General features: G+C 39.9%; 1 protein-coding gene across 8 annotated transcripts in view; it reads left to right on the top strand.

Moving 5' to 3' along the window:
* htr2cl1 (5-hydroxytryptamine (serotonin) receptor 2C, G protein-coupled-like 1) overlaps window positions 1-22,673 on the top strand; it is a 234,385-nt gene extending 211,712 nt beyond the window's left edge. For all 8 annotated transcript variants that reach the window (XM_067444561.1, XM_067444586.1, XM_067444541.1 and 5 more), the window contains 3 exons: window positions 5,106-5,712; window positions 20,129-20,329; window positions 21,575-22,673. In XM_067444561.1, the coding sequence (XP_067300662.1) occupies window positions 5,322-5,712; window positions 20,129-20,329; window positions 21,575-22,536 (1,554 nt within the window). In that variant the 5' untranslated portion in view covers window positions 5,106-5,321 and the 3' untranslated portion in view covers window positions 22,537-22,673. The remainder of the gene's footprint in view (window positions 1-5,105; window positions 5,713-20,128; window positions 20,330-21,574) is intronic.
* The last annotated feature ends 574 nt before the right edge of the window (window positions 22,674-23,247 follow it).

Below are 23,247 nucleotides of genomic sequence, written 5' to 3'. Positions count from 1 at the left end.
CAATGGCCATTGTAACTTCACCACAAAAGAAATAGAAAAATGCGGAGATTCAAATGGAATGCAGAAAAGGACAAAGAAGAAATCCCAGGATGCCATGCAGTGGCCTGTTCTTTGGTATTTGGTGAGATTTTGCGTGAATTCTACTTTTTCCATACATTACATGCTTTTTTCAATAGGCACAAGCAGATGTGAGATGTTGACCCAATGAGAGGATCACACCAGTTCTGGTAAACAATAGCAGATGCATTTTAAAAAGTTTTTTGTGTGTGTTTGTCACCTTCATCAGATCCTGTCTACATATTCACCCATCCAGGAAATCCATCTAATGAATGAGATTGGTGTCCCTATCACACATTAAGAATTACTGAAAGCTTCATCTCACAAAGGTGTCAGAGTGACTTACGCTAATCCAACCAAATAAAGCCCCGTGTTATGGTTCAGAGAGTTTCTCATGCTCCCAAATACTTTAGTTTGTCTGTGTGTGCAAGAACGTGTGTGTATTCTCCTCATTATTAGCTCTTTATGAAACAGTATTGATTAGTTATTGATTTTTGCCTGTTTAATGCACATTAGCTGTTTGGCTAGCATGTAACTATAGCCTCTGATTCGAAGAAAAACAGGTGAGCGAGCAAAACGCTGGCTACGAACCTAGACCTTTGTCACTGTTTCAGAAGATCCAATGTGCAAGAATAGGATGCTGCATGCTAATATTTGAATTTAGTTTTTCCTCTGCCTTAAAAGCTTTTCCATCTTTTCCATTTTGTAATTGCCGGAATACTGAAGGAACATAAATTTGCCGCCAGCGGTTTTAGTGTCTCCTGCAACAGTCCTCCCGAGTTCAGTTATTATCTGAATGACCTTCTCCAGAGATGTGAAGAACAGGACGAAACATACATATATGAATAGATTTCAAATCATTAGTCTGGGTTATCTTACAAGAGCAGATTGTAATGCAATGCACCGTAAGTAGCAGATTGATCACCGTATTGTTGCAATAAGGCAAATTTGACTGTATTGAATTATGTAGCCTAATATAAAAACAAGACAAAGTATTTGTGGGTGCGGTAAGGATGTTTAGTAATTTTCTTTCAAAAGCCTGCCCTAAGTATTTCACCCTGCTAACGGCAAGATAAAATGAAAAGAAAAGCTCAAGGGCGACAGTTAGCAGAGCAGTTTGTTTTAAGCAGTTTGTTTTGATTTGATTTTATTGCCGTTCAAAATGTGGCGCACTTGAAAAATGAATCCAGAAACGTCTTCCGTTCCGTAGAAACAAGTTTTCAGGTCTTATGTCACCATTTTTCCCTACCGGGATAAATTGAGACTGGGACTCATTTTCTGTTCTATTAAAGTTCTGCACTGAGCAAATGGCTCTCTATAAGCCTGCTGGGTTTTTTTCTCAATCTATACACCACTATTCGGCCCTGTGGACAAAAATGATAGTCTCAGATATGAAAAGCAGTGCTGAGTTAAACAGAACAATAAATTAGGAGACGTGAGAGTCTTCTGGGATCACAATTGGAGTCCGTTTTGCAAGCACTTACTGAGGAGAACTCTGGATGTGCATGCTAAGTGCCTGCGGATTGCGTTTTCGGGGTTCTCGGGGATCCCTGTATGTCTGTTTATATATTTGTGCCAGATCCCACACGCACATGACTATTCCCGCTCGCCTGATTTTACATTTAATTTGCATTACCAAAACAAAATGAGTGGGACTGTAGCGTCAGATTTGTAATTCTGCAGATTCCTTCACTTAGTGATGCTGTCAGAGTCACTCAATCTAATCTTAGTCTCACAATACCTTCCTCTGTTCTTCATTCGTCTCTGCTGATCTCGGTCGACAGCACCAGGACTAATTAACTCGGATTTAGCTTAAGAGAACATTTAACCTTCCTGTCAGGAAGTAAAAGGCTTTTTAGTAGGAGGACATTTTTGTCCCCTCAGGCAGATTCGCCTGCCCACAATTCCCATCATGTAAAAGTATTCCAGCATTTCATTTTCCAATTCAAATATGACATGAGACGACCAGTTCTAAGAACACGTTCATGTAGGTCAGTGTCTAAAACACTCAGAATCATATTTTGTGCTCCTTTTATATTGTTGTTTTCATTCCATTATAAAATAAAATGTGGATGTTTGTTTGTTGTTCTGGTGGATCATAAGGGAATATCTGAATGCTTTGGCTACATTTTCCCCAATGAAATCCTTTCCAAATGAACCCAAATTTTAATCTATTGCTGATCATTACCAGATTAAATGCTGGAGGGTATTTGGGCATTGTCCTTGTTTTCTGTAGTCATTCTATTTCATGCCAATTTATCCCAATTCACAGTTACTTGATTGGCTTCTGCTGAGGAAGCTAATTACCCATTGTTGGAATGCAGGATCTCACTCAGTTTGTGAGTGCACTCTCATCTACTTCATTAATAGAAGATGAAGAGGTGTCTGAAGGGAAAAGAGAGTGTGCGAGGGAGAGCAATAGAGAGAGAATGAGAGTTGGAGAGACTAAGTTAGTTTACTAAACATTAGTTAATGCACTGTTAACAAACATGAAATGAATAGCGGGATTTGTATGAACTAACATTAACGAAGATTAAAACATCTTTAAAAAAAAGTCATATTTAATTATTTTTTTCTCAAAAAACTGGTTTTGGTTGTTTTTGCACTTTGCAAACATATACTGGATACTGTGGCCGATAGTATTTAAACACATAAAATATTATACTAATATCAAATAATTTATATGATATATAAAGTTTAAATATGAAAAAAATAAGTCTCTCATTCCCAGCAAGGCTGCATTTATTTGATCAAAAATACTGTGAAATAGTATTACAAATGAACACTTAATGTTTAAAATTTTAATTTATTCATGTAATAGAAAAAAAATATTTTCATTATCAGTGTTGAAAACTGCTTAATATTTCTGATTAATAGAACATTAAAAAACTGCATTTATTTGAAAAATAAATATTATGTAACATTATAAATGTCTTAATTAACTGTCATATTTTAAATCCATTTCCTTGCTAAATACAAGTATTAATTTCTATAAATAAATAACCCAATGACCCTACAGCCTGTGTGGTGTCCCAATAGTTCAGTTATACAGACTTCTAATTTTAGACCATTTCAGCCTGTTAATACCGCTGATGTCTTTTAGCCTGCTACAGTCCATGGTGTTCAATTTTTGTGCCCACCAGCATGTCTCCCAAAGGAGATGTTCTGTTCTTTTATAATGGGACCTGAAGTGTCATATTAAGATTCAGGGCTCACTGTAAATGTGAAGTTTTGTGGCTTTTATGCACTTTCCTTGAACCTGTGTACGATTGCATTTAAGATGCTATCGTGTTTATGTGTAAGTGTGTGGTAGATGCACAGAAAGTGAATATCCAGCGATTTATTTATTGTAGTGATGTTTTACTTTTTGCTGTGGTTTGCTTTATCTGCAGTCTCCAGAGAAGAGGTGAACTACCGCGGTCTCCGCATGCGTCTGGGGAACGTTACGATTTTGCTCTCTTTTTAGATGCAGGGAAACGTGTCTGTATATCAGATAACAGCCCTCCCATGCAGTGAATAAACCTATTTCTGCGTTTCACATTTTCTGTCTATAGGGGACAATCTCTGCAGTTAGAGAGGACTTGATTTACTGATTTGTACTTTTGTTGTTGTTCTTTTCTGATAATCTTAACTGATAAAGATGTATGTTTAGATGATCACTGATTAGTCATGATGAACGAGGAGTGGGGAAAGTTCTCAAACCTACTTATCAGCGTATTAGTGGTGAGATTCATCATGTAGCCCAATTTCAGCTGTTCCCTCCTAATTAATGGTTAGTTGTGCCAAAGAGCACTGTGGGAACTTGTTATTCCCACACACGTAACTTGCCATCAGTCTACACCATAGACCGTAAAAAAATTATAGTCGACGGACTTCATCCGTTTCCGCTGGCCAGAGTTGAAGCTTTTCAGACAGCCTGCACGGCGCAGACATCTTGGGACCGGAGTCTGTACAGTATAGAGCAGGGAGTACAGCCGCGATATCAAAAGCCTGCTCATACTGTCACAGAAAACAATTAATTATGTTGGTGTGAAATTAACAGTTATGGAAATGTAGAAATTAAAGCTAAAGCTCCAATCTGCTCCCAAAAATCCAGAAAAAAAGTCCGCTAGTGTCTCAGTGACAACTTCACTCAGAGAAGCCATCGATCTCAGCTGTCAATCATGATGTCACACACTCATTTTTATAGCATCAAATAACTAACTAAAACTGAACTTATTTAAAAAATGAACACTTGAAATGAAATCATTGTGATAAAAACTGCCTACAATGTCATAAACTAAGTTTGGGGAAAAAATATTTGAATTGTAATTTGATTGTTTAGTTTGCCTCGCGTCCATTAAAAAACACGGAGGTGCGGCTATACTGGGACCGGTCAACCGGGGGACGATCGAGGCGCGGAGGTCTACACCTACTACAATACACAGCCTAACTGATGTGGTGAAAACTGCAATTACCGAAGCTTATTAGATATTGCTCGGTTCTACCGCAAAGTGACTGGCTGCATGTGAAGGGACAATTACCCACTTGTCCATCATGATAGTAAGGATATTACATCACATTACCTTTGACAGGTGTCTTGAGTTATTAATACCAAAATTTCAAAAAATTAATGACGAGTAACCTCAGATTTAATGAATTATGTAGGCTAGTACAGCAAAGTGCAGCAGGTTCGCAGAGACTCGGATTGTAGCGTATCAATTTAACTTGTGAACTCAATTAACCTCTATTACTAAAGAGATATGGTGCCACTGGTTGCCTGAAATGGATGGATCTAACTGATCTTTTGTGCATCTTCCTATATTACAATGGAGATAGTCTTACTGTGACATCTGAAAATAAATTCAGCAAGTTGCTCTCACTCACCATGTAGACAATTTACTGTAGATATTCAGCAAAACCAATTTTGTGTGACTTTGATTCCTATTATTATTTTATCTGAGCAACTATGTGTCATAGGCAATGTCTTATTAGTCTTTTAATATCTCAGAGTTCATCTTTTGGGGGTATTCATTGCTCTATTTTGTATCTCTCATTGTGTTTTACAGATTCAGTTTCCATGAATAAGATCCTGAGCCAGAAACCAGGAACAGGAAATGCTATGGATATCCTCAGCGCAGTAGATTTCTCCTTCACATAGCATTTTGAGCGCATCGCTTCATCATTTTTGAACTTCCAAACTCTTCTTCTCCATACGTGGCCATCAGCGGCCATGAGTGGAAGGAGCTCTGATTGATACAGGGGACAGGAAACGGCATCAAAGGATGGGGGCACCTGGCGGGCCAGTTCTGGGTGGGTTTAGCTCTACGACATCCTCCCTAGACCTCGTTGGCTGGATGGTCTGGCCTGGTAATACCACCGTGAGTCTGAACCAGAGCTTCTTCGGAACCGACTACAGCGTCAGTCTGCCCTCCTCATCTTCATCTTCTCCTCGTGGGGTCGAAAGGGAGGTGATGAAGGAAAAGAACTGGCCAGCCCTGTTGATTCTTGTGATTATCTTTCTGACGATAGGAGGAAATATTTTGGTTATTTTGGCCGTGTCGTTGGAGAAGAAGCTGCAAAACGCAACAAACTTCTTCCTGCGCTCCCTTGCGGTGGCGGACATGTTGGTCGGAATCTTGGTCATGCCCATCTCGCTCATTAACATCCTGTATGGTGAGTTGACACACATTAATGCACTGACACTTATATATAAAGAGTATAAAAATATTTATACATTTTCCATATAAAGAACTGCTTATATTGTGAAAGATAATGTTCATTTTAGTATCATAAATATCTCACATTCGTGTTCCACAACTTCATCTGTATTGACAGTTTGGATTGGAATATTGTGGAGTTTAAGGGTTAGTTTACCCAAACATTTAATTTCTATCATTAATTACATACCTTCATGTCGTGAAGACTTCATTCATCTTCAGAACACAAATAAGATATTTGAATGAAATCTGAGAGATCTGTCCCTACAGCCTACAATCTACACAACTACTACTTTCAAGCCCCAGAAAGATAGTAAAAACATCTTTAAAGTAATCCATGTGACTCCAGTGGTTTAACCTCAGTTTTATAAAGTGCTTTGTTTGCACAAAAAAACAACATATTTTAAACGCGTTCATGAGAGCACCACAACACATGCGTATTGTGTTGACGTGAGAGCAGATGTTGTTGTGTTTTTTTTATTTGTGGATTACTTTTTTTTTCTTCAACGTATTTGCATTAACGTCTTACAGGTTTGAAATGACACAAGGGTCAGTAATTAATTACATTTTTGGGTGAACTAATTCTTTTTCATATTAAACTATGTTCTTCCCTTAACTAAGACGAGTTGATACATACCTCTCTCGTCTCAGTACGTGCACTTAATCTCTCTGGCACGCGGTGACGTTCTGATAGGATTAGTTTAGCTCACTAAGCCCAGTTCATTCACTATGGTACCAAACAGAGATCAAGTTAGATGCGACCAAACACTTCCACGTTTTCACTTTTTAAATACAGTTATAGGAATAGTTGAACGATCAAGTATGGTGACACAAAATAAACATGGCGCTTTTCTAAGCGGATTATAAAGTATGGCGGAATAACACTTCTGAGAGTACGTCGATTCGGCGCTGTAAAAAGTCCTGCCTGAAACAACCTCCCTCACATCTCCCCCTCCCTCTCTCATTTCTGTCAATAGGGGGGAGGGGGAGATGTGAGGGAGGATTTTTTTTTAGGCATGACTTTTTACTGCGCTGAGTCGAAGTACTCTCAGAAGTGCTATTCCGCCATACATTATAGTTCTCCTTTATAGAAAAGCGTCACGTTTTATTTTGTGTCACCATACTTATAACTATTACCATACACCATACTACAACTATTCCTATAACTGTATTTAAATAGGGAAAACGTGGAGGTATTTGGTCGCTTCTAACTTGATCTCTGTTTGGATATTTCTGTCTTTTAATGCACAAGTTGCTGTAAATTATCCTTGAATTATTGACACAAAATAAAACGTGATGCTTTTCTATAAAGGAGAACTATAATGTATGGCGGAATAGCACTTCTTAGGGTGCGTTCACACTTGTAGTTCGGTTCGTTTGGTTAGTTTGGTCCGGACCAAAAAACAAAAACAAACATAATAGTCCTGGTCCGCTTAGCGTTCACACGGGCATTTTTAACAGCGAACCTAAAGTTACCGAACCAAAGGCACAGGGAGACGCTCACAACCTGATTGGTCGGTTTATATGACGTAGGAGCTCGTTTACCGAACATGCAAAACAATGCTGTGTGCGGATTACACGCGCGGGCATTTTATGCGTGTACATATGGCATTATTTTTTACCAGAGAACTCATGAAGAGCTCATGAAATGTTCACAACATTCAAAACAACGCTGTGTGCTGGATTAAACGCGATCATTTTATGCGTGTAACACATGGCATTATTTTTTACCAGAGAACTCATGAAGAGCTCATGAAATGTTCAAAACAACGCTGTGTGCTGGATTAAACGCGATCATTTTATGCGTGTACATGTGGCATTATTTTTACCTGCTGAGAACTCATGAAGAGCTCATAAAATGTTCAAAACATTCAAAACAGCAGCAGGATTTCCTCCGTTGTGCAAAAGAGACGGCCGTTCTGTCGTCTGTACCTGCTAATAATGGGCAACACAGGAACTTTGATGAGAAGAGCCAGGTATGCTTTTTGTGTGTTTTTTCTAGCATTTTCGAAACGTGCTCGTCAGACCAAATATTGATGAGGCTCTTCCTCGTTGCTCTACGTTTGCCCTCTAACGTTAAAGTTACTCATTTTGGATAACGTATACCGATCTTACCGCGTCGTCAAATCAGCTGCATTATGCGTGGCATCTTGTGACATTATACGTCCGGTTTTTGGTCCGTTTACATGTCTTTGGTCCGTGTTGCGTTCATATATCAATCGAACCGCACCAGAGTTCGTTTGGAAGCGGACCGAGACCCATCTTTTTAGCGGTCTCGGTCCGCTTGTTTGGTGCGCACCAGAGTTCGGGTGGCAGCGTTCACATATGTTCAAATGAACCGAACTAACCGAGCAACCGCACCAGGGTTCGTTTTAATCGAACCAAACATGACAAGTGTGAACGCACCCTTAGAGTACTTCGACTCGGCGCAGTAAAAAGTCATGCCTGAAAATCCTCCCTCACATCTCCCCCTCCCCCCTATTGACAGAAATGAGAGAAGGAGGGGGAGATGTGAGGGAGGATTTTTCAGGCATGACTTTTTACTGCGCCGAGTCGACGTACTCTCAGAAGTGTTATTCCGCCATACTTTATAATCCGCTTAGAAAAGCAGCACGTTTTATTTTGTGTCACCATAGTTGATCGTTCAACTATTCGTATAATTTATTTAAATAGGGAAAACGTGGAGGTGTTTGGTCGCTTCTAACTTGATCTCTGTTTGGATATTTCTGTCTTTTAATGCACAAGTTGCTGTAAATTTTCCTTGAATTATTTTATTTTTATTTTTATTATTTACATGTTAAAATTATTTTACTCTGAACTGTTCCATGGGTGTATAATAATAATAATAATAATAGATTTTATTTATAATGCACTTTTCATTCCGAAGAATCTCAAAGTGCAACAAAGGGGGGGGGGGGGGAATAACAACAAAAAAATGAATAACAAGTAAAAATATAGAATACTACAAACAATCAACCAACACAGAAAACAGAACAGAAACAGAGCTGATGGTGAACAGAAACAGAGCTGATGGTGAACAGAAACAGAGCTGATGGTGAACAGAAAACAGCTGATGGTGGAAGTCTCTGTTAGCTCCGCAGCACACTGTGGTCCACTCCATGTTTCAGATTTCTCCCAGTGGCAGTGTCCCGATGACATCGCTGAGGCACGACAGCTGAAGACCAGATGATGGGTCTTCTTCATGATGATTCAAACGATGGGGATCGCTGCAGCACCATGCAGGAGGCAGAACATTCCTCCGGGCACTTCTGTGGACACACCGGGGCCGGCGCAGATGTCGCTCCACGGTCGCAATGCAGGACGGAACAGCGGCGCAGCCGAGAAGCAGAACATCCCAACATCATGCCGGACACCGACGACGAGAGCCCGGATGACGCTAGCCCGGTGCAAACTTCAGCCACCATGCAGCTTAAGCCCAAGGGAGACCACCAGTGAGCACCCGCGGCGAGAAACATAAAATGTCCTCCAAACCAGAAACCAACCGCAGCAATTCAAATGTAAACATTAGAGAAGCGGTTGAAAACGGCGAAACGACGAACAACGACTTCTCAGTGGCTGCCAGCAATCAGCAACAGTCCCAATTGTAGCTCTGACTGTTAGACTAGTCACAAACATAAGGAAATAAAATAAAATGTAAATCTAATAGTACATTAACATGATTTGTTGTGGGTGGAGAAGCGGCGAACAGACGACGCCAGCGTCCTCTCCCCCACGTTGCCTAGCAACTCCAAAATATAGAATAGAAATATAGTATAGAAGCCTGTTTCCGCCACTTTTCTCAATTTCTCACAATTGCGAGTTATAAAGTCAGATTTCTGAGATATAAACTTGCAATTGCGTGATATAAAGTCACAATTCTGAGATATAAACTCACAATTTTGTGATATAAAGTCAAAATTTGGACTTTTTTTTTCTCAGCCAGGATTCTGGCTTTGTCACGCAATTGTGAGTTTATATCTCAGAATTTTGACTTTACAACTCGCAATTGTGAGGAAAAAAAAACTCTTTTTATGTTTTTATTTAGTGGCGGAAATGGGCTTCCATATGGGTGCTCTAACACATAATTTGAAAAGCCCTTACTGAACATACTGTACAGCTCACGTTTGCATTGGACAATCAGGAGGACTCACTGTTTGGAGTGGTGAATTGTGGGTACAGACTATGTTCCAAGTTGGGTGGAGGCCAATATGCACTGACTTAAGGTGTATAAAAATGCAAATGTGACGCAAAGTTTAAAATAATGCATCCCATTAGAAAGCCCCCATCACCTACAAAATATAGCCTCGCGAGAAGTCACACTTCCTGTAATATAACTTTAATGGCATTTCCTTTTAAAACCCAGGGGTTTTTTTCACTGGTATTTCTCCTCCAGATAACACGGCTCATTATACAAATGACACGAGAGAATATACCCTGGTTAAATAACACATTTAATTGGTCTCTTTCCACCAAAACTCAAGAGATGATAACCTCTATTTTGAGAAAAAAAAAGTTAGGGTTTAGGTTGATTTAGTTGAGAGATTGTACATGAGTTTAATTATGTATAGTACAATACACTGACAACATTAGAAAGGAAAAGGGGCAGAGGTGGCAAAATTTAATCGCTTTATAACACTATATAGCAATGAAATCTCCTTTCACAGAGCAAGAGAAAGAGAGTTTGTTTGGCATTGCTTTGCTCAGAAGCTCACAGAACTATTGCCTGTGGCAGAATTCAGATCGTTTTCCAGTCCAGCCGCCTCTGAGCAACTGAGCTGTCTGCTTTAGAGTATTTCTGGCTCTAGCTATTCATACAGAGAGCCATACTGTCCATTTCTCCTCAGCCATGGGGGAGCTCTTTCAGGATGCGTCGCCTCGCCGATCTCTGTTCATGAGTGGGTTAGCCGAACTCTCTCAAACTACCTTCATATTGATTGTGGAAGATGTCTGTCCTAGCTTTAAATGATCTTAGTTGCTTGTCAGCTGTAGATAGTGCACATGATGAGCTTGCATTTGTCAGTTTGAGAGGAGAGTACGTTATTGATCACAAAGAGATATTGATCAGTACAGCATCCTGCAGACCCTCAGAGTAAACAGAGCATTGGAAAAGAGGCAATTTAGTGGCAGGAGAGAACAAAATGTCATGGATTCATGCACATAGACACTATGGCACAGTTTTATTTTATAGCATACTATGTAGTTTTTGTTAATATTTTAAATTAGATTTTATTTTAATATTTTAATTTTAGTTAAAGTTCAACTAATAATTTTTATTAAATTTGTTTGTTCAGCTCCATGTAAGCGTTGCACATGCACCCGGCCATCCACATGTTGTAAAAGAAAACATGTTTCATCAGATCAGGCCACGTTTTTTCCATTGCTCTCTGGTCCAGTTCTGATGCCCACTGTTGGCGCTTTCAGCGGTGGACAGGAGTCAGCATGGGCACCCTGACTGGTCTACAGCTATGCAGCCCTATACGCAACAAACTACTATGCACTGTATATTTTGACACCTTTCAATCAGAACCAGCGTTAACTTCTTGAGCAATTTGTGCTACAGTAGCTCGTCTGTTTGTTCGGACCACACCGGCCAGCATTGACTCCTCACTCACATCAGTGAGCCTTGACTGCCCATGACCCAGTCAGTTCACCACTGTTCCTTCCTTGGACCACATTTGATAGATACTGACACTGCAGACCAGGAACACCCCACAAGAGCTGCAGTTTTGGAGATGCCCTGAAATTTTTACGCTTTCCCATTTGTCCTACTTCTAATACATCAACATTGAGGACAAAATGTTCTCTTGCTGCCTAATATATCCCTCCCACTAACAGGTGCCGTGATGAAGAGTTAATCAGTGTTATTCACTTCACCTATCAGTGGTCATAATGTTATGCCTGATCGGTGTATATATACAGTGTGTGGGGTAATGCATTACATAATCAGATTACTTTTTTCAAGTAAAGTAACGCAAATGTACAAAATATTCTTCAAAAAAGTAACGCAAGTTACGCAAGTTAACGCAAGTTATATGTAAAGGGATAATGTACACCCAGCCGGTTGTTATTGCAGATTATTACACAGCTCTGTGAAATACTTGATTCTGATTGGTCAATCGCACATTCCAGCGGTATGTTATTTCCAGATAACAACCGCTCATATGGGTACTACCTGTTATCTTGACCGGTACTACTTCTATGCTTAACGGTGGCCCCATCTTGTGGCTTAAACAGCCGTGGGTTACAATGGAAGACTTCAAGGCAGGTTTCCTTTATAACGTTTTTAATATAGATATTTTTCTTACACAAACGCATCGATTCGAATCAGAAGGCTCTATTAACCCATCGGAGTCATGTGGAGCACGTTATTTGACGGACAGCTGCATTTTTTATGGGCTTCAAACACAACTACTGCTTGGATTAACGTTAGCCTGGACTTTTTAAATATAACTCAGATTGTATTTGTCTGAAAGAAGAATGTCATATACACCTATGATAACTTGAGGGTGAGTAAATCATAGGCTTGGTTTCATCAAATCTTCAGCAATAGATAAAGGCTTAAAGAAGATGGAACTGTTTTTCTTCGCGGAAGCTTTGCGTAAGAGCTAATAAAATAGGAAATCTCAAGAAAGACAATATTTTGTGTGTAATAATTATTTATTTGAGACTAGTAGCCGTGTAATAAGCGGTATAATGTACACCCAGCAGGTTATCACAGAATAAACTCCTTCAGAGTGATGCAAGAACCCTCCGCTTCGCGTCCTGATCACTCTGTCGGGGTTTATTCTGCGATAACAACCGTCTGGGTGTACATTATCCCTTACATAAACCCCGACAGAGTGATCAGGACCCCGACGCGAAGGGGTCTTGCATCACTCAGAAGGGGTTTATTCTGCGATAACAACCGGCTGGGTGTAAATTATCCCGCTTATTACACGGCTACTAGTCTCAAATAAATTAGACACAAAATATTGTCTTGAGATTAAATATTTTATTAGCTCTCCGGCACACAGGTCTCGTCTCGCTGCCTTCGCTCACCTTTTATGCTCCCGTCATTTGGTCGCGAGACGAGACCGGTGTGCCGCGCAGCTGGTACTCATTACCACTCGTCACCGGCCTGCTCATATCTGCACAGAATGCTGCATTTCAAAGCGATATGGAGGAGATTATGATGATAAACAGTTAGAGGAAACTGGCTTTACCAAACAGAGAGGCTCTAGTCAAACTGTGTATTAAAGGAAACGCTATTGGCTGTTTCAAAAAAGGAGAGGAGCTGCTACAGCTGGATCCGTTTCAGGGAAAATTACGTAAACACATTGAATAATGCTGCGCGTTCCAAAGCACATCAGTGGGCCTTTAAATCATGGCCACATTTTACTTATTTGTTTCCTTGTTTTGATTTACCTAAAACAAGGGAAATAATTAGTTTGTCCATGATGGTAAATTTAACAGACCCATGGCCATCCAAAGCGCTTTACATCTTGCCTCACAATCACCCATTCACTCTCTCATTCACACACCGACAGCGGTGTCAGCCATGCAAGCCGTCATCCAGCTCGTCGGGAGCAGCTGGGGTTAGGTGTCTTGCTCATGGACACCTCGACACTTGGTCAGGTGGACCGGGGATCGAACCACCAACCTTCCGGTTTGTAGACAATCTACCTGAGCCACTCCCGCCCCATGATTTAAACTAAAACTCATGAATTCATGAATAAATTGTGGCCAGGATTTACTAAAATGGGGAACAAATGAATAAGAGACTCTGTTTTAATATTAGTTATTGACAATAACCTTGTTTTGGCATGCAGACCACATAGAGGAGTGTTTATAAAAACTCAAACACGCATTACATCTAAATACAACATGCAGCCTCTCACACAGTATACTGTACTGACAAAATTAGAGCATCCTTGTGTAACCGTACCCATATGTGTCTAGGGTTTTAGTGTCTTACAACCAGAAGATAAGATACACACGCACACACAAGCACCCAGAGATTGAACAGATAAAGATGGAGTGGAGGGATTCTGCTGCATGTCTGCTTGTTGTCATAAACAGTAAGCCTGTGATGGCCATTACCAGCAAGCTGTCAGAGCAAAATATCATCAACCGTTAGAATGTGTGAACGTGTACACTCAGACACCCACATACGAATGCTCTCACGCTCGTAAACTCAGACACGCCTATGTCTACACACAAACACACACACACACGCACACACACACACACACACTGACATAAAATAGTTTTCCACTGCAGTGGATGAGACAATGATGAATTTCACACTCCTCATTTCATTTACGGTGTCTAATAGTGTGTGTGATTGTGCGTGTGTTTGGTAGGGGAGCGCATCACATATGTGATTGAGCTAGCTTGTGACTTTCAAAAGATTCAGCCATATGACCTTGATTCAGTCTGTTTAATCTGTGCGAGTCGGGTGTTCAGTTCCAGTGCATCATCTCAAAAACGGATGAAAAAGAGGGTGAGATATGGGGTTTATGATGGAGTGTCGTATCCTGCTCACATGTATTACATTCTGGAGGAAGCATAGAAACCATATCGCTGAGGATCAGCGAAAGACGGACAAAGACAGTGCAGTAGGAATGAAATCGGAGAGACGTATTAGACTGATTACCTCTGGGAACATACAGTGTTAGAAAGATGAGCAATTCTGATAGTCAGCAGCTCAGATGGTGTTGGAGCGATAGACATCTCACAAACCAATTCTGTCTCACGTCTGAAAGGTGGTTCTGGGCGTATTAAGGTCAAGTTTCTTTTTAATGCTGCACATCAACTCAGTTTTTCTTCCAGCCCATTTGACAAAATTATTTTATTTATACATATCATGTTAATTTTCTAATATTTCCATTAAGTTAACTATTTTGTGTGTATAGTGCCTTGCAAAATTATTCAAACCCCTTAATATTTAAAAAAAAACGTTTTTTGTTTATTTTTAATACATTTGCAAAGTTATCACAAATCTGTTTTTTTTTTTTTTTTCAATTATGGTAAATTGAGTGTAAATATATATGTGGGAAAAAGTTATTCAAAGTAGTTTAACAAGGCAAATCTGAAGAAGAAGAAAATGAAGGGGTTTGAACACCTTTGCACTGTATAATATTATCCAACCATCTCAAGAGAAAATGTAATTATTTTATGCTTTGGCGAGCTGGGGGGTCGGCTGTCTGAATTCATTCAAAAACATTTAAATTATTTTTTAGTACGAAAGGTCAGTGCCTAACCGTGCCACTAAATCTAACTCTCAGAAAATGAGATCATAATAATTCATAGAAATTGGCCACAAATTTGTCTAAATGTAAATTAGTTCAAAACTGCCATTCAAGTGTGTTGTTTTATACTTATTTTATAAACCGTGTGTGAATTTTGCTGTTTGCTGAATGAGATGACCTTGGATGTTAAAATATGGGATATTAGACATCTACATTTATGCATTGGACAGCAACTTCAAATGCATTCAAACTCTATATATTTGCGTGCGTGCATGTTCCCTTGAAATCGAGCCGTTAATGTTGCTGTTGCTAGCACCACTAGCTGAGCTACAAGAGCATTATTAGATAAGTATTAGACTATTAGAGGATCACTGAGGGAAAAATGTTTGTGTAAAAAGTGTGCAAAGCTATAAGCTAAGTTTTTCATCATGGATATCTGTGAATCGTTGAAAGAACCTAAGGAGTTCATTACCTTAGTTAATGTCAGTGAAAGCGACAGTTGATTTCTTATGTTTCTGTAGTGTTCCAACACTCTATCTCTGTCTGCACTAAGAGAGAAATGTATCTACTAAACATGCAAATCAGGGCTGAGTTATCAGTTGTTCCTATTAATCAAAGCAAGATGCAAAGGGCCGTAGGCAGCTGGACCAATCAAGGGATGAAAGACAGTTAAATTAGAGTGCATGTGGGCTTTTTCTCATCAACAGAAAGCCCAGAAATCAGATGAAGTTGAATGTTGACATGTGAGGAAATGTTTCCCCCATGCCCTGTTAATTATGTTTCAACCCCACAGTTCTTGTGTTCACTCTTATACAGCCCCACCAAAACAGAACAATACAACATATCAACTGCTGTCTGAATCATTGGTAAATTATGGCACTAATGGGAATGTCCTGGATTTAATTACCAGGTAACAGAGATGCTAACAAAATATATACCTTTAAAGCAAGAAAAACACATCAAGTTGCTTTGAATAAAAATATCTAATATATAAACATAGGTTGGAATATATATATATATATATCCTTGGCATAGGAGACAGCTTCTTTAACTATTCGATTGTGTATGTATTCGTTCAAACCGATGATGTTTGCCATCTAGGTGTATATGACATTCTGGTAACACTGAACAATAAGGGTGCACTAATATGCATTAATTCACACTTAATTAATACACAGATAATCATGAGTTGTCATGTATTACTAATAATGAACTAACCAATTTATTAATGATTACTGCATCAACAACTATGAAGATTCTATATGATTAATAGATTAAGTAATCACAAAATTGTTATTATAATAACAATTTCATGATTACTTAATCTAATTATTCATCTATTCACTCTAAGTTAATCTAAATTAATTAATTAATGAATCTATCTACTCAAAAAAATGGTTCAGGTCCTTCATAGATATGACACTTTTCAATGATGCTCACGTTACTTAAACAAATCTACTTTTGATACAATTTAATTTAATTGTGTTCAGTTAACCTAATATATTTAAAACTGAAGTTTTCTTAATTAATTTGTGTTAAAACTACATGGAATATTTGTGTTGACATAACTAACTGGGCAGTGGATCATGTAGTTCCCAACATGCATTGCAAGGGACTAAATTATAAATTAGAGTAAATTTAGGGATTAAAGTGTTATTTTATGGTTTTCTGTAAAGGGAAAGATGTTGTTAGTTTATGTTAGTGTTTAATGTTCAGTTATGCTGGACATTTAGAGCAGTTTCTGTAATGTTTTATTTTGTGGTTACTATTTTGGTGAAGAGTGGCGCCTGGGCTTAGGCTGTGGCCACTCAGTGAGCTATGCTAATATGAGGTGTTACACCAGCCTTTTCTTCAATTTTAATTATATACATTGTGTATGATGATGAAAGTTTGACACGTTCAAAAAAAGTCATAAGTATAAAAATATAATCTAAACTGTTTTAGATCAAATTGAGTTGGACCAACTAAATTACATTTCATTGCATGAATAAGATTTTTATGATTTGGGTCTACACATATTTATTGGATGGAAAACCTGCCCTCAATTAAATTGAGTTTGTCCAATTAGTTTTTTTGAGTGTAGTTAAATGTGTCATAATGTATTAATTCCTTAAAGGGGGGGGGGGGGCTGTTTTAAAAGCTTTGAAGCAGTTTTACTTACCGACTGCTTCCAAAGCAGGACCGAACTTTTATCGCTGGGACCGCTCCGTCAAAAACACACTTCTTTGGTATGATTTCGTGAAGTCCTGTGACAGCAGTGACGTGGAAATCCACTTTGCGACGGGACTGAAGCGATGTTGTGAAGCTTCCCGTCATTTCTGCGTTCAAATCGGTTCAAATGCAGCGCTGCCTTCCCGGAATGCTGTGCTGAAGCGTTGAAGTCGCTTGATGTCACCCATAGGAGTACAGTGGAGCGCGGCGCGGCGCGGACTATAACGATACAAGTGTTCACGGACGACTGGATCTGCACCTGAGAGTGTTTATGGGCGTGCATTTCCTCTCTTGCTCTAGTCACACGCGCGTGCGCGCACCCTACCGGGAGAAGAGCCCGTACGGCCCATACAAGGACGTCAAGCCGAGCCATACTCGAAAAAAACTCTCCGAAACTTGTGAGAAACCGGAAGGAGTATTTTTGACACAGAAATGCACCATCAAACGTCCAACATTAGTTTTTGGAATCCAAGTCTTTAACAGTGTAAAAAGCTCAGTATGCATGAAACAGCATTTCACCGCCCCCCACCCCGCCCCCCCCCCACCCCCTTTTATAACATATTATATTAACTAATAATGTAAATGAATGTGTTAATTACCACGAGGGGTCAAAGCCATGCATTTCAACTTCCAGTTGTCTGCTTAATTAATCATTAGCTAATTATTTATATAGGTATCATTATGCTATGACTTTACTTGTTGGGGCACATGACTATTAACTAATTCAAAATGAATTCAAAACCCATAACCACAATTACATATTACATATTAGATTCTACAATCTGCAAATAGCTGCTGCCTTACTTTTATAATGGATGGAATGATTTGAACTTCCCAATGCTAACTGATAACTGGAAAATATGTTTGATTATTGCTTCAGTTAGGGTTGAATGAGCAACATAATGTATCAAAACAGTGTTAAATCGGTGATGTATTGTGATCACTACTTTTAGTTACTTCACAACACTGTCTAACTTTTTTTCTGCCTGCAGGAATAAAAAATGTTGAGGGGTTGAATCTGACCTAATCTCTTCCCTTCTCACTTTCACCTTCCACCACATACCCCATCTCCTCTTTATCCCACTTAGTTTTTTTTGTCTCCCCCTTTATTTAAGCCTATAATCGGTAACCTCACGGATCTGCTGCTGTCATTTTTTCTCATTTAGGACAGGTGTAATTGCCTGCTCTGTGGACAGCAGAACGAGAATAGGTCTACCGCAGAGATTGGAACAAATAAATGAGGAGAGGAAACCCCTCACTTGACATCTGTGTCAGAACACTTGCTGGTCCCACGCTGGCAGAGAATTCTGTTATCGTTTATTTTGATAACTTGGCATCAGACGTTCCCCTCATCTTCAGTCCAGGTGTTCTGAGCTCTAAAATGCTGTCTGGATTTGGACCAGCCTCATTCAGTCCATGATTAGAGTGCCTGTGCTTGTCATGGGCTTCAATAAAACGTTAAATTGACAGTGACTCACACCTTGTTTGGCGCTAATGTCTTCGAACCCTCAGACATGCCCCTTCAGACCTGTAGACCTTGCTATAAGAGTATCTGACCCTGCATTACAGCATGCCCGTTCTGAGGGACATTTTCATTTGGCCACTTTTGTCACAAGCCTATCAATTGAAGCCAGAAAATGATGAATTAGAGATTATGTTGTAGACAAGACCACTTAAACTGAGACCAAGACCAGTATGTATTGAGACCAAGCCTTTGATGAGACAAAGACCAAGGCAGGCCAAGATTGAACAAAATTACAACTGCATAAGTAATTTTATGATGAATCACATTTGCAATCGCGCTCATATTTGTGAAAAACGACTCACTTACTTTTATGATATTGCTTAATTATATCATGTTATAATGTAAAAGATCTCACAAGTACTATTTTGCAATCATATCTTGAATGTAATGGGTATTTGTATTAATTTTGGTGACATTTTTGACCCTGTTAATGATGTGGCACAAAAGAAATCAAATGAGAAGTTGGTAATTGATTGCATTTGAAGCAGGGAGTTTTACATCAAATCACATTAATGTTTTCAACAAATAAATAAGACAATGCTCTGGCAATTTGGTGATATCCCTGCAGTTGGAGATCAAATCTGCTCTCAAGTACTACAACACTCATTTTAGGTATCACCACTTGTTGTCAACTCTTGTTCATTTTTTATTCTTTGTCTTCTGAAACTAAAATTAACAAAAATGACTTTAAAGACTTTAAAGACTTTAATGACTATTAAAGTTGTCGACGTGCAGCTTTCCCTGAATAAATGTGAATACTAACTCGAATGATAGGGTTTAGAGATGAGATCTTTTGAGTTGGGCTACATAAGCACCTAGGCTAGCTCTTAGAAACACACTAGCAAATGTCCTGGCAACAACCCAAAACATCCTAGCAACAGCATAGCAATTCACTGGCAACCAACCACAACATCTTGGCGGTGACAGGCGAAACCACTCTAAAAATCTAGTTGTATTACGTCACATTAAGGACGCTTTTGAGCATTGTAGCCAACTGGAAACCTACTAACAAATCAGAACCAGGACCAGAACTGTCTGTCTTATAAGTCTGGTATTATTACTGAAGACCATGCGTGCGTGTGTGTGTGTGTGTGTGTGTGTGTGTGTGTGTGTGTGTGTGTGTGTGTGTGTGTGTGTGTGTGTGTGTGTGTGTGTGTGTGTCTCTCTCTCATCCTTGAGCCTACACAACTCTAAATGACTTGCTTTTTACATAACCTGACTGTTTCTTAATGTTAGTTATTTTAAGCCTGCTGACATAACAGTCTTTTTTAGCTCTTGGTCTGAAGTCAGTTGTCTGGACTTTTATAATGTGATCTGCCATGCAGGCCTTCTGTCTCTTTTAGCTCTTCTTCATATGTTTCATTAAGGATGTTTACAAAGCAATCTCTTTCTCTGTATCTTTACAGATTATACCTGGCCATTGCCCAGCGCTCTCTGTCCTATTTGGATATATCTGGATGTGCTTTTCTCCACTGCTTCCATCATGCACCTGTGTGCCATTTCCCTCGACCGCTACGTGGCCATACGTAATCCGATCGAGCACAGCCGCTTCAACTCCCGCACCAAGGCCATGCTGAAGATCGCTGCAGTTTGGACCATTTCAATAGGTTAGAAAAACATTGATGGATTTCATTAAAATACGTTATTTCTTACTAAAGCAAACATGTAAATGTCTGGAATGGTGCAGCAATCCCAGATAACCAGCAGAGCAGCAGCCTGAAAATCCTGCAGAAGAAAGCACAAACACAACATTATTTTCCAATGTCAGTCAAGGTCTTTAGATTGAGCAGTTGTACCATTCGTACCTACTGAAGTCACTGCAGTCCTGTTGAATCTATTACTGGAATGTGTTCATGTCTCACAGGATTCCTCAGAATGCCAGATTATGTTGTGTTTTTCAAGGCTCCAGCTAACGGTTTGAAATGACATTGTATAACATGCGGTTTGGTGATTGTGGTGATTTTCTCCATCGCCCAGCTCTAAATTCAGAGTAGATTAATTGAATGTTTGTGGTCTGGTAATCACATACTTGCAGTGAAGATCACCACCTACTGTTCAATAAGGTAAACCACAGTCTGTCAATGTGTGTGGAACGCTTAAGGGTTTGCATGCGTCTGCTTTAGCGCCCTCTAGAGACGTGTGACTCTAATGTGGAGTGACTGCGATTGATCCATTCCGACGGAAGAGGATAGAGGATAGTCTGGATTGATCCAATTCGCAGTCGTGTTCGATGGTTTAATGATTGTAGAAGACTTCTTTCTAGAAAAATAAACTCTTCTCTCCCTGCTTTGCTTTTAAATGAATGCAAGCCTACACACACTCTTCTTGGACATAGTGTCTCTCTTTCTCTCACCCACACAGGTGCAGTGTTAGTTAAGTATTACTTATTAATATGTTGGATTAGCTTTTATTAATATTACATTTATTTTTATTTATTCAGTTAGTTGTAATGTAAAGGTATTTTTTATTGCAGTTCTTCCATTAGATATTTATATTTTAATTCATCTTTTTTCAGCCAAGAAAAAAAGACAGTTATGACAGTGTAGATGAACAGGGAGTTCACATCTAACCTATCTCTTGTTTGAACATGAGCCCAATGTTTATTTTATTCTTTTCTGGATCCAACACAGCATTAAGGGTCCTGTGTGCCTTGACAGTCTGATTCATCTGCTCTAATTAAATAAGATGCCCTCTATCTCAACCATCAGCAATACGGATCTAGCCAGATAAGAGATAGGATTCGTCTGAGTGTTGATTTGCTTTTGTCTACAGCATTTTGGATTCCAGTTGTCTTTCTCATGCGTTTATGTATATTTGTTTAACATTCTCTCTCTTACTTTTCCCAACTCCAGGTATCTCAATGCCAATCCCAGTGATCGGACTGCGTAACAGAGATAAGGTCTTTATAAACGACATCTGTGCTCTGAACGAGGAAAGCTTCATACTGGTCGGCTCTTTTGTTGCCTTCTTCATTCCTCTGGTCATCATGGTGGTCACGTATTGTCTCACCGTCCAAGCACTTCAGCGTCAGGCCACAGTCTTCCTCTACGAGGGCAAAGCCTCTTCTCAGCAGCCACTGCAGCCACCAGCTCCACCTACTTCCCAGTTGGCCCCTCCGTCGGCTCCATCACGTCGCAACAGTCTGAACTGTCTACGGATCAGCAACAGCGATGGGAACACGCTCGGCCTGACCGTGCCCCCGGACACCATCTCGATAATTCCGAATTCAGAAACGCCGTCTCAAATGAATTCGCCCTCTGGACGGGACCCGGGTGGAGCCCGCGGGCGGCGAGGCATGATGCAGGCCATCAAGAACGAGCGGCGAGCATCCAAAGTGTTGGGTGTAGTGTTCTTCCTCTTCCTTTTCATGTGGTGTCCCTTTTTCATTACTAACGTTATGTATGTCCTCTGCAGTGGAGCCTGTAATGAGCCTCTGCTCACGGAACTGCTCAATGTGTTTGTTTGGGTGGGCTACATCTCGTCGGGTGTCAACCCTTTAGTGTACACTTTGTTTAACAAGACCTACCGAAGAGCATTTTCAAGCTACTTGCACTGCCAGTATAGACAGGTGGGGCTTAAACCCATCACTATAAACGCTCCTTGTTCATCCCACGCTGGAGTCATACCCATCCTGATCTGCGAAAAAGTTTCCATGGACCGTAACAGTAACTGCCGCAATGGGGATGGGAACGGAATCCGAAATCTGGAGCCCCATGACTTGGACACTGACCCCGGACTGGAGCTGAAACCGGGAATATCAGAGCTTTCCATCAGCAGCGGTCACAGTCACACAGAACACACCAGCAGTGTCTGAAAAATGTCTTTTAGTTTGACGTGAGAAAATAGGACAGGGTGTGACCGAGCTCCAAGTGATGTTTAGAACTTGAGCAGATGTCACACCTGCAAGAACTTGTAACTCTCATCGACTCAGCTGTATCACAGCACAGAATGTAAGCTACAGAAACAATAATCTGACTACGGTCAGAAAAGGGAGATGGAATGTAATGTACGTGTGTGTGTGTGTGTGTGTGTGTGTGTGTGTGTGTGTGTGTGTGTGTGTGTGTGTGTGTGTGTGTGTGTGTGTGTGTGTGTGTGTGTGTGTGTGAGTTTGTTTGTGTTAACAAGTTCAGATGTTTGAACGCCATTAAATACTGCATGAGCATCCAGTCTCTTACTAAAGCAGCGTTGGACTTCACGAGACAGCAGTTCATTCAAGATAGAGTCATAGCATCCTCATGTGGTCAGTTGAGCAATTACAAAAAGTGTAATTACCTAGTGTGAATCCAAAAAAAAAAAAGTTACGGGATGCATTACAATGTGGATGAAGCTATGCTGTCTAAACATAATTGCAAGTCAGATCATTGTTTGAGTAACTTGTAAACTCCTCCAGGAGGACATGCTGAATCCTTTGAGTGGCAGTGAAACGGTAATACAGCTGAGGGTCACGTCTTATTTCCTGGCCTTACAATGAGAGGAAATGACTGCAAACCACTTCTCACAGTGACCTAGCAAACCAGACCTAGCA

This window comes from Pseudorasbora parva, chromosome 1, assembly GCF_024679245.1.
Source record: "Pseudorasbora parva isolate DD20220531a chromosome 1, ASM2467924v1, whole genome shotgun sequence".
Classification (NCBI taxonomy): domain Eukaryota; kingdom Metazoa; phylum Chordata; class Actinopteri; order Cypriniformes; family Gobionidae; genus Pseudorasbora; species Pseudorasbora parva.
The sequence above is the reverse complement of the archived record's forward strand: the minus strand, read 5'-3'. Positions and strand labels throughout refer to the sequence as shown.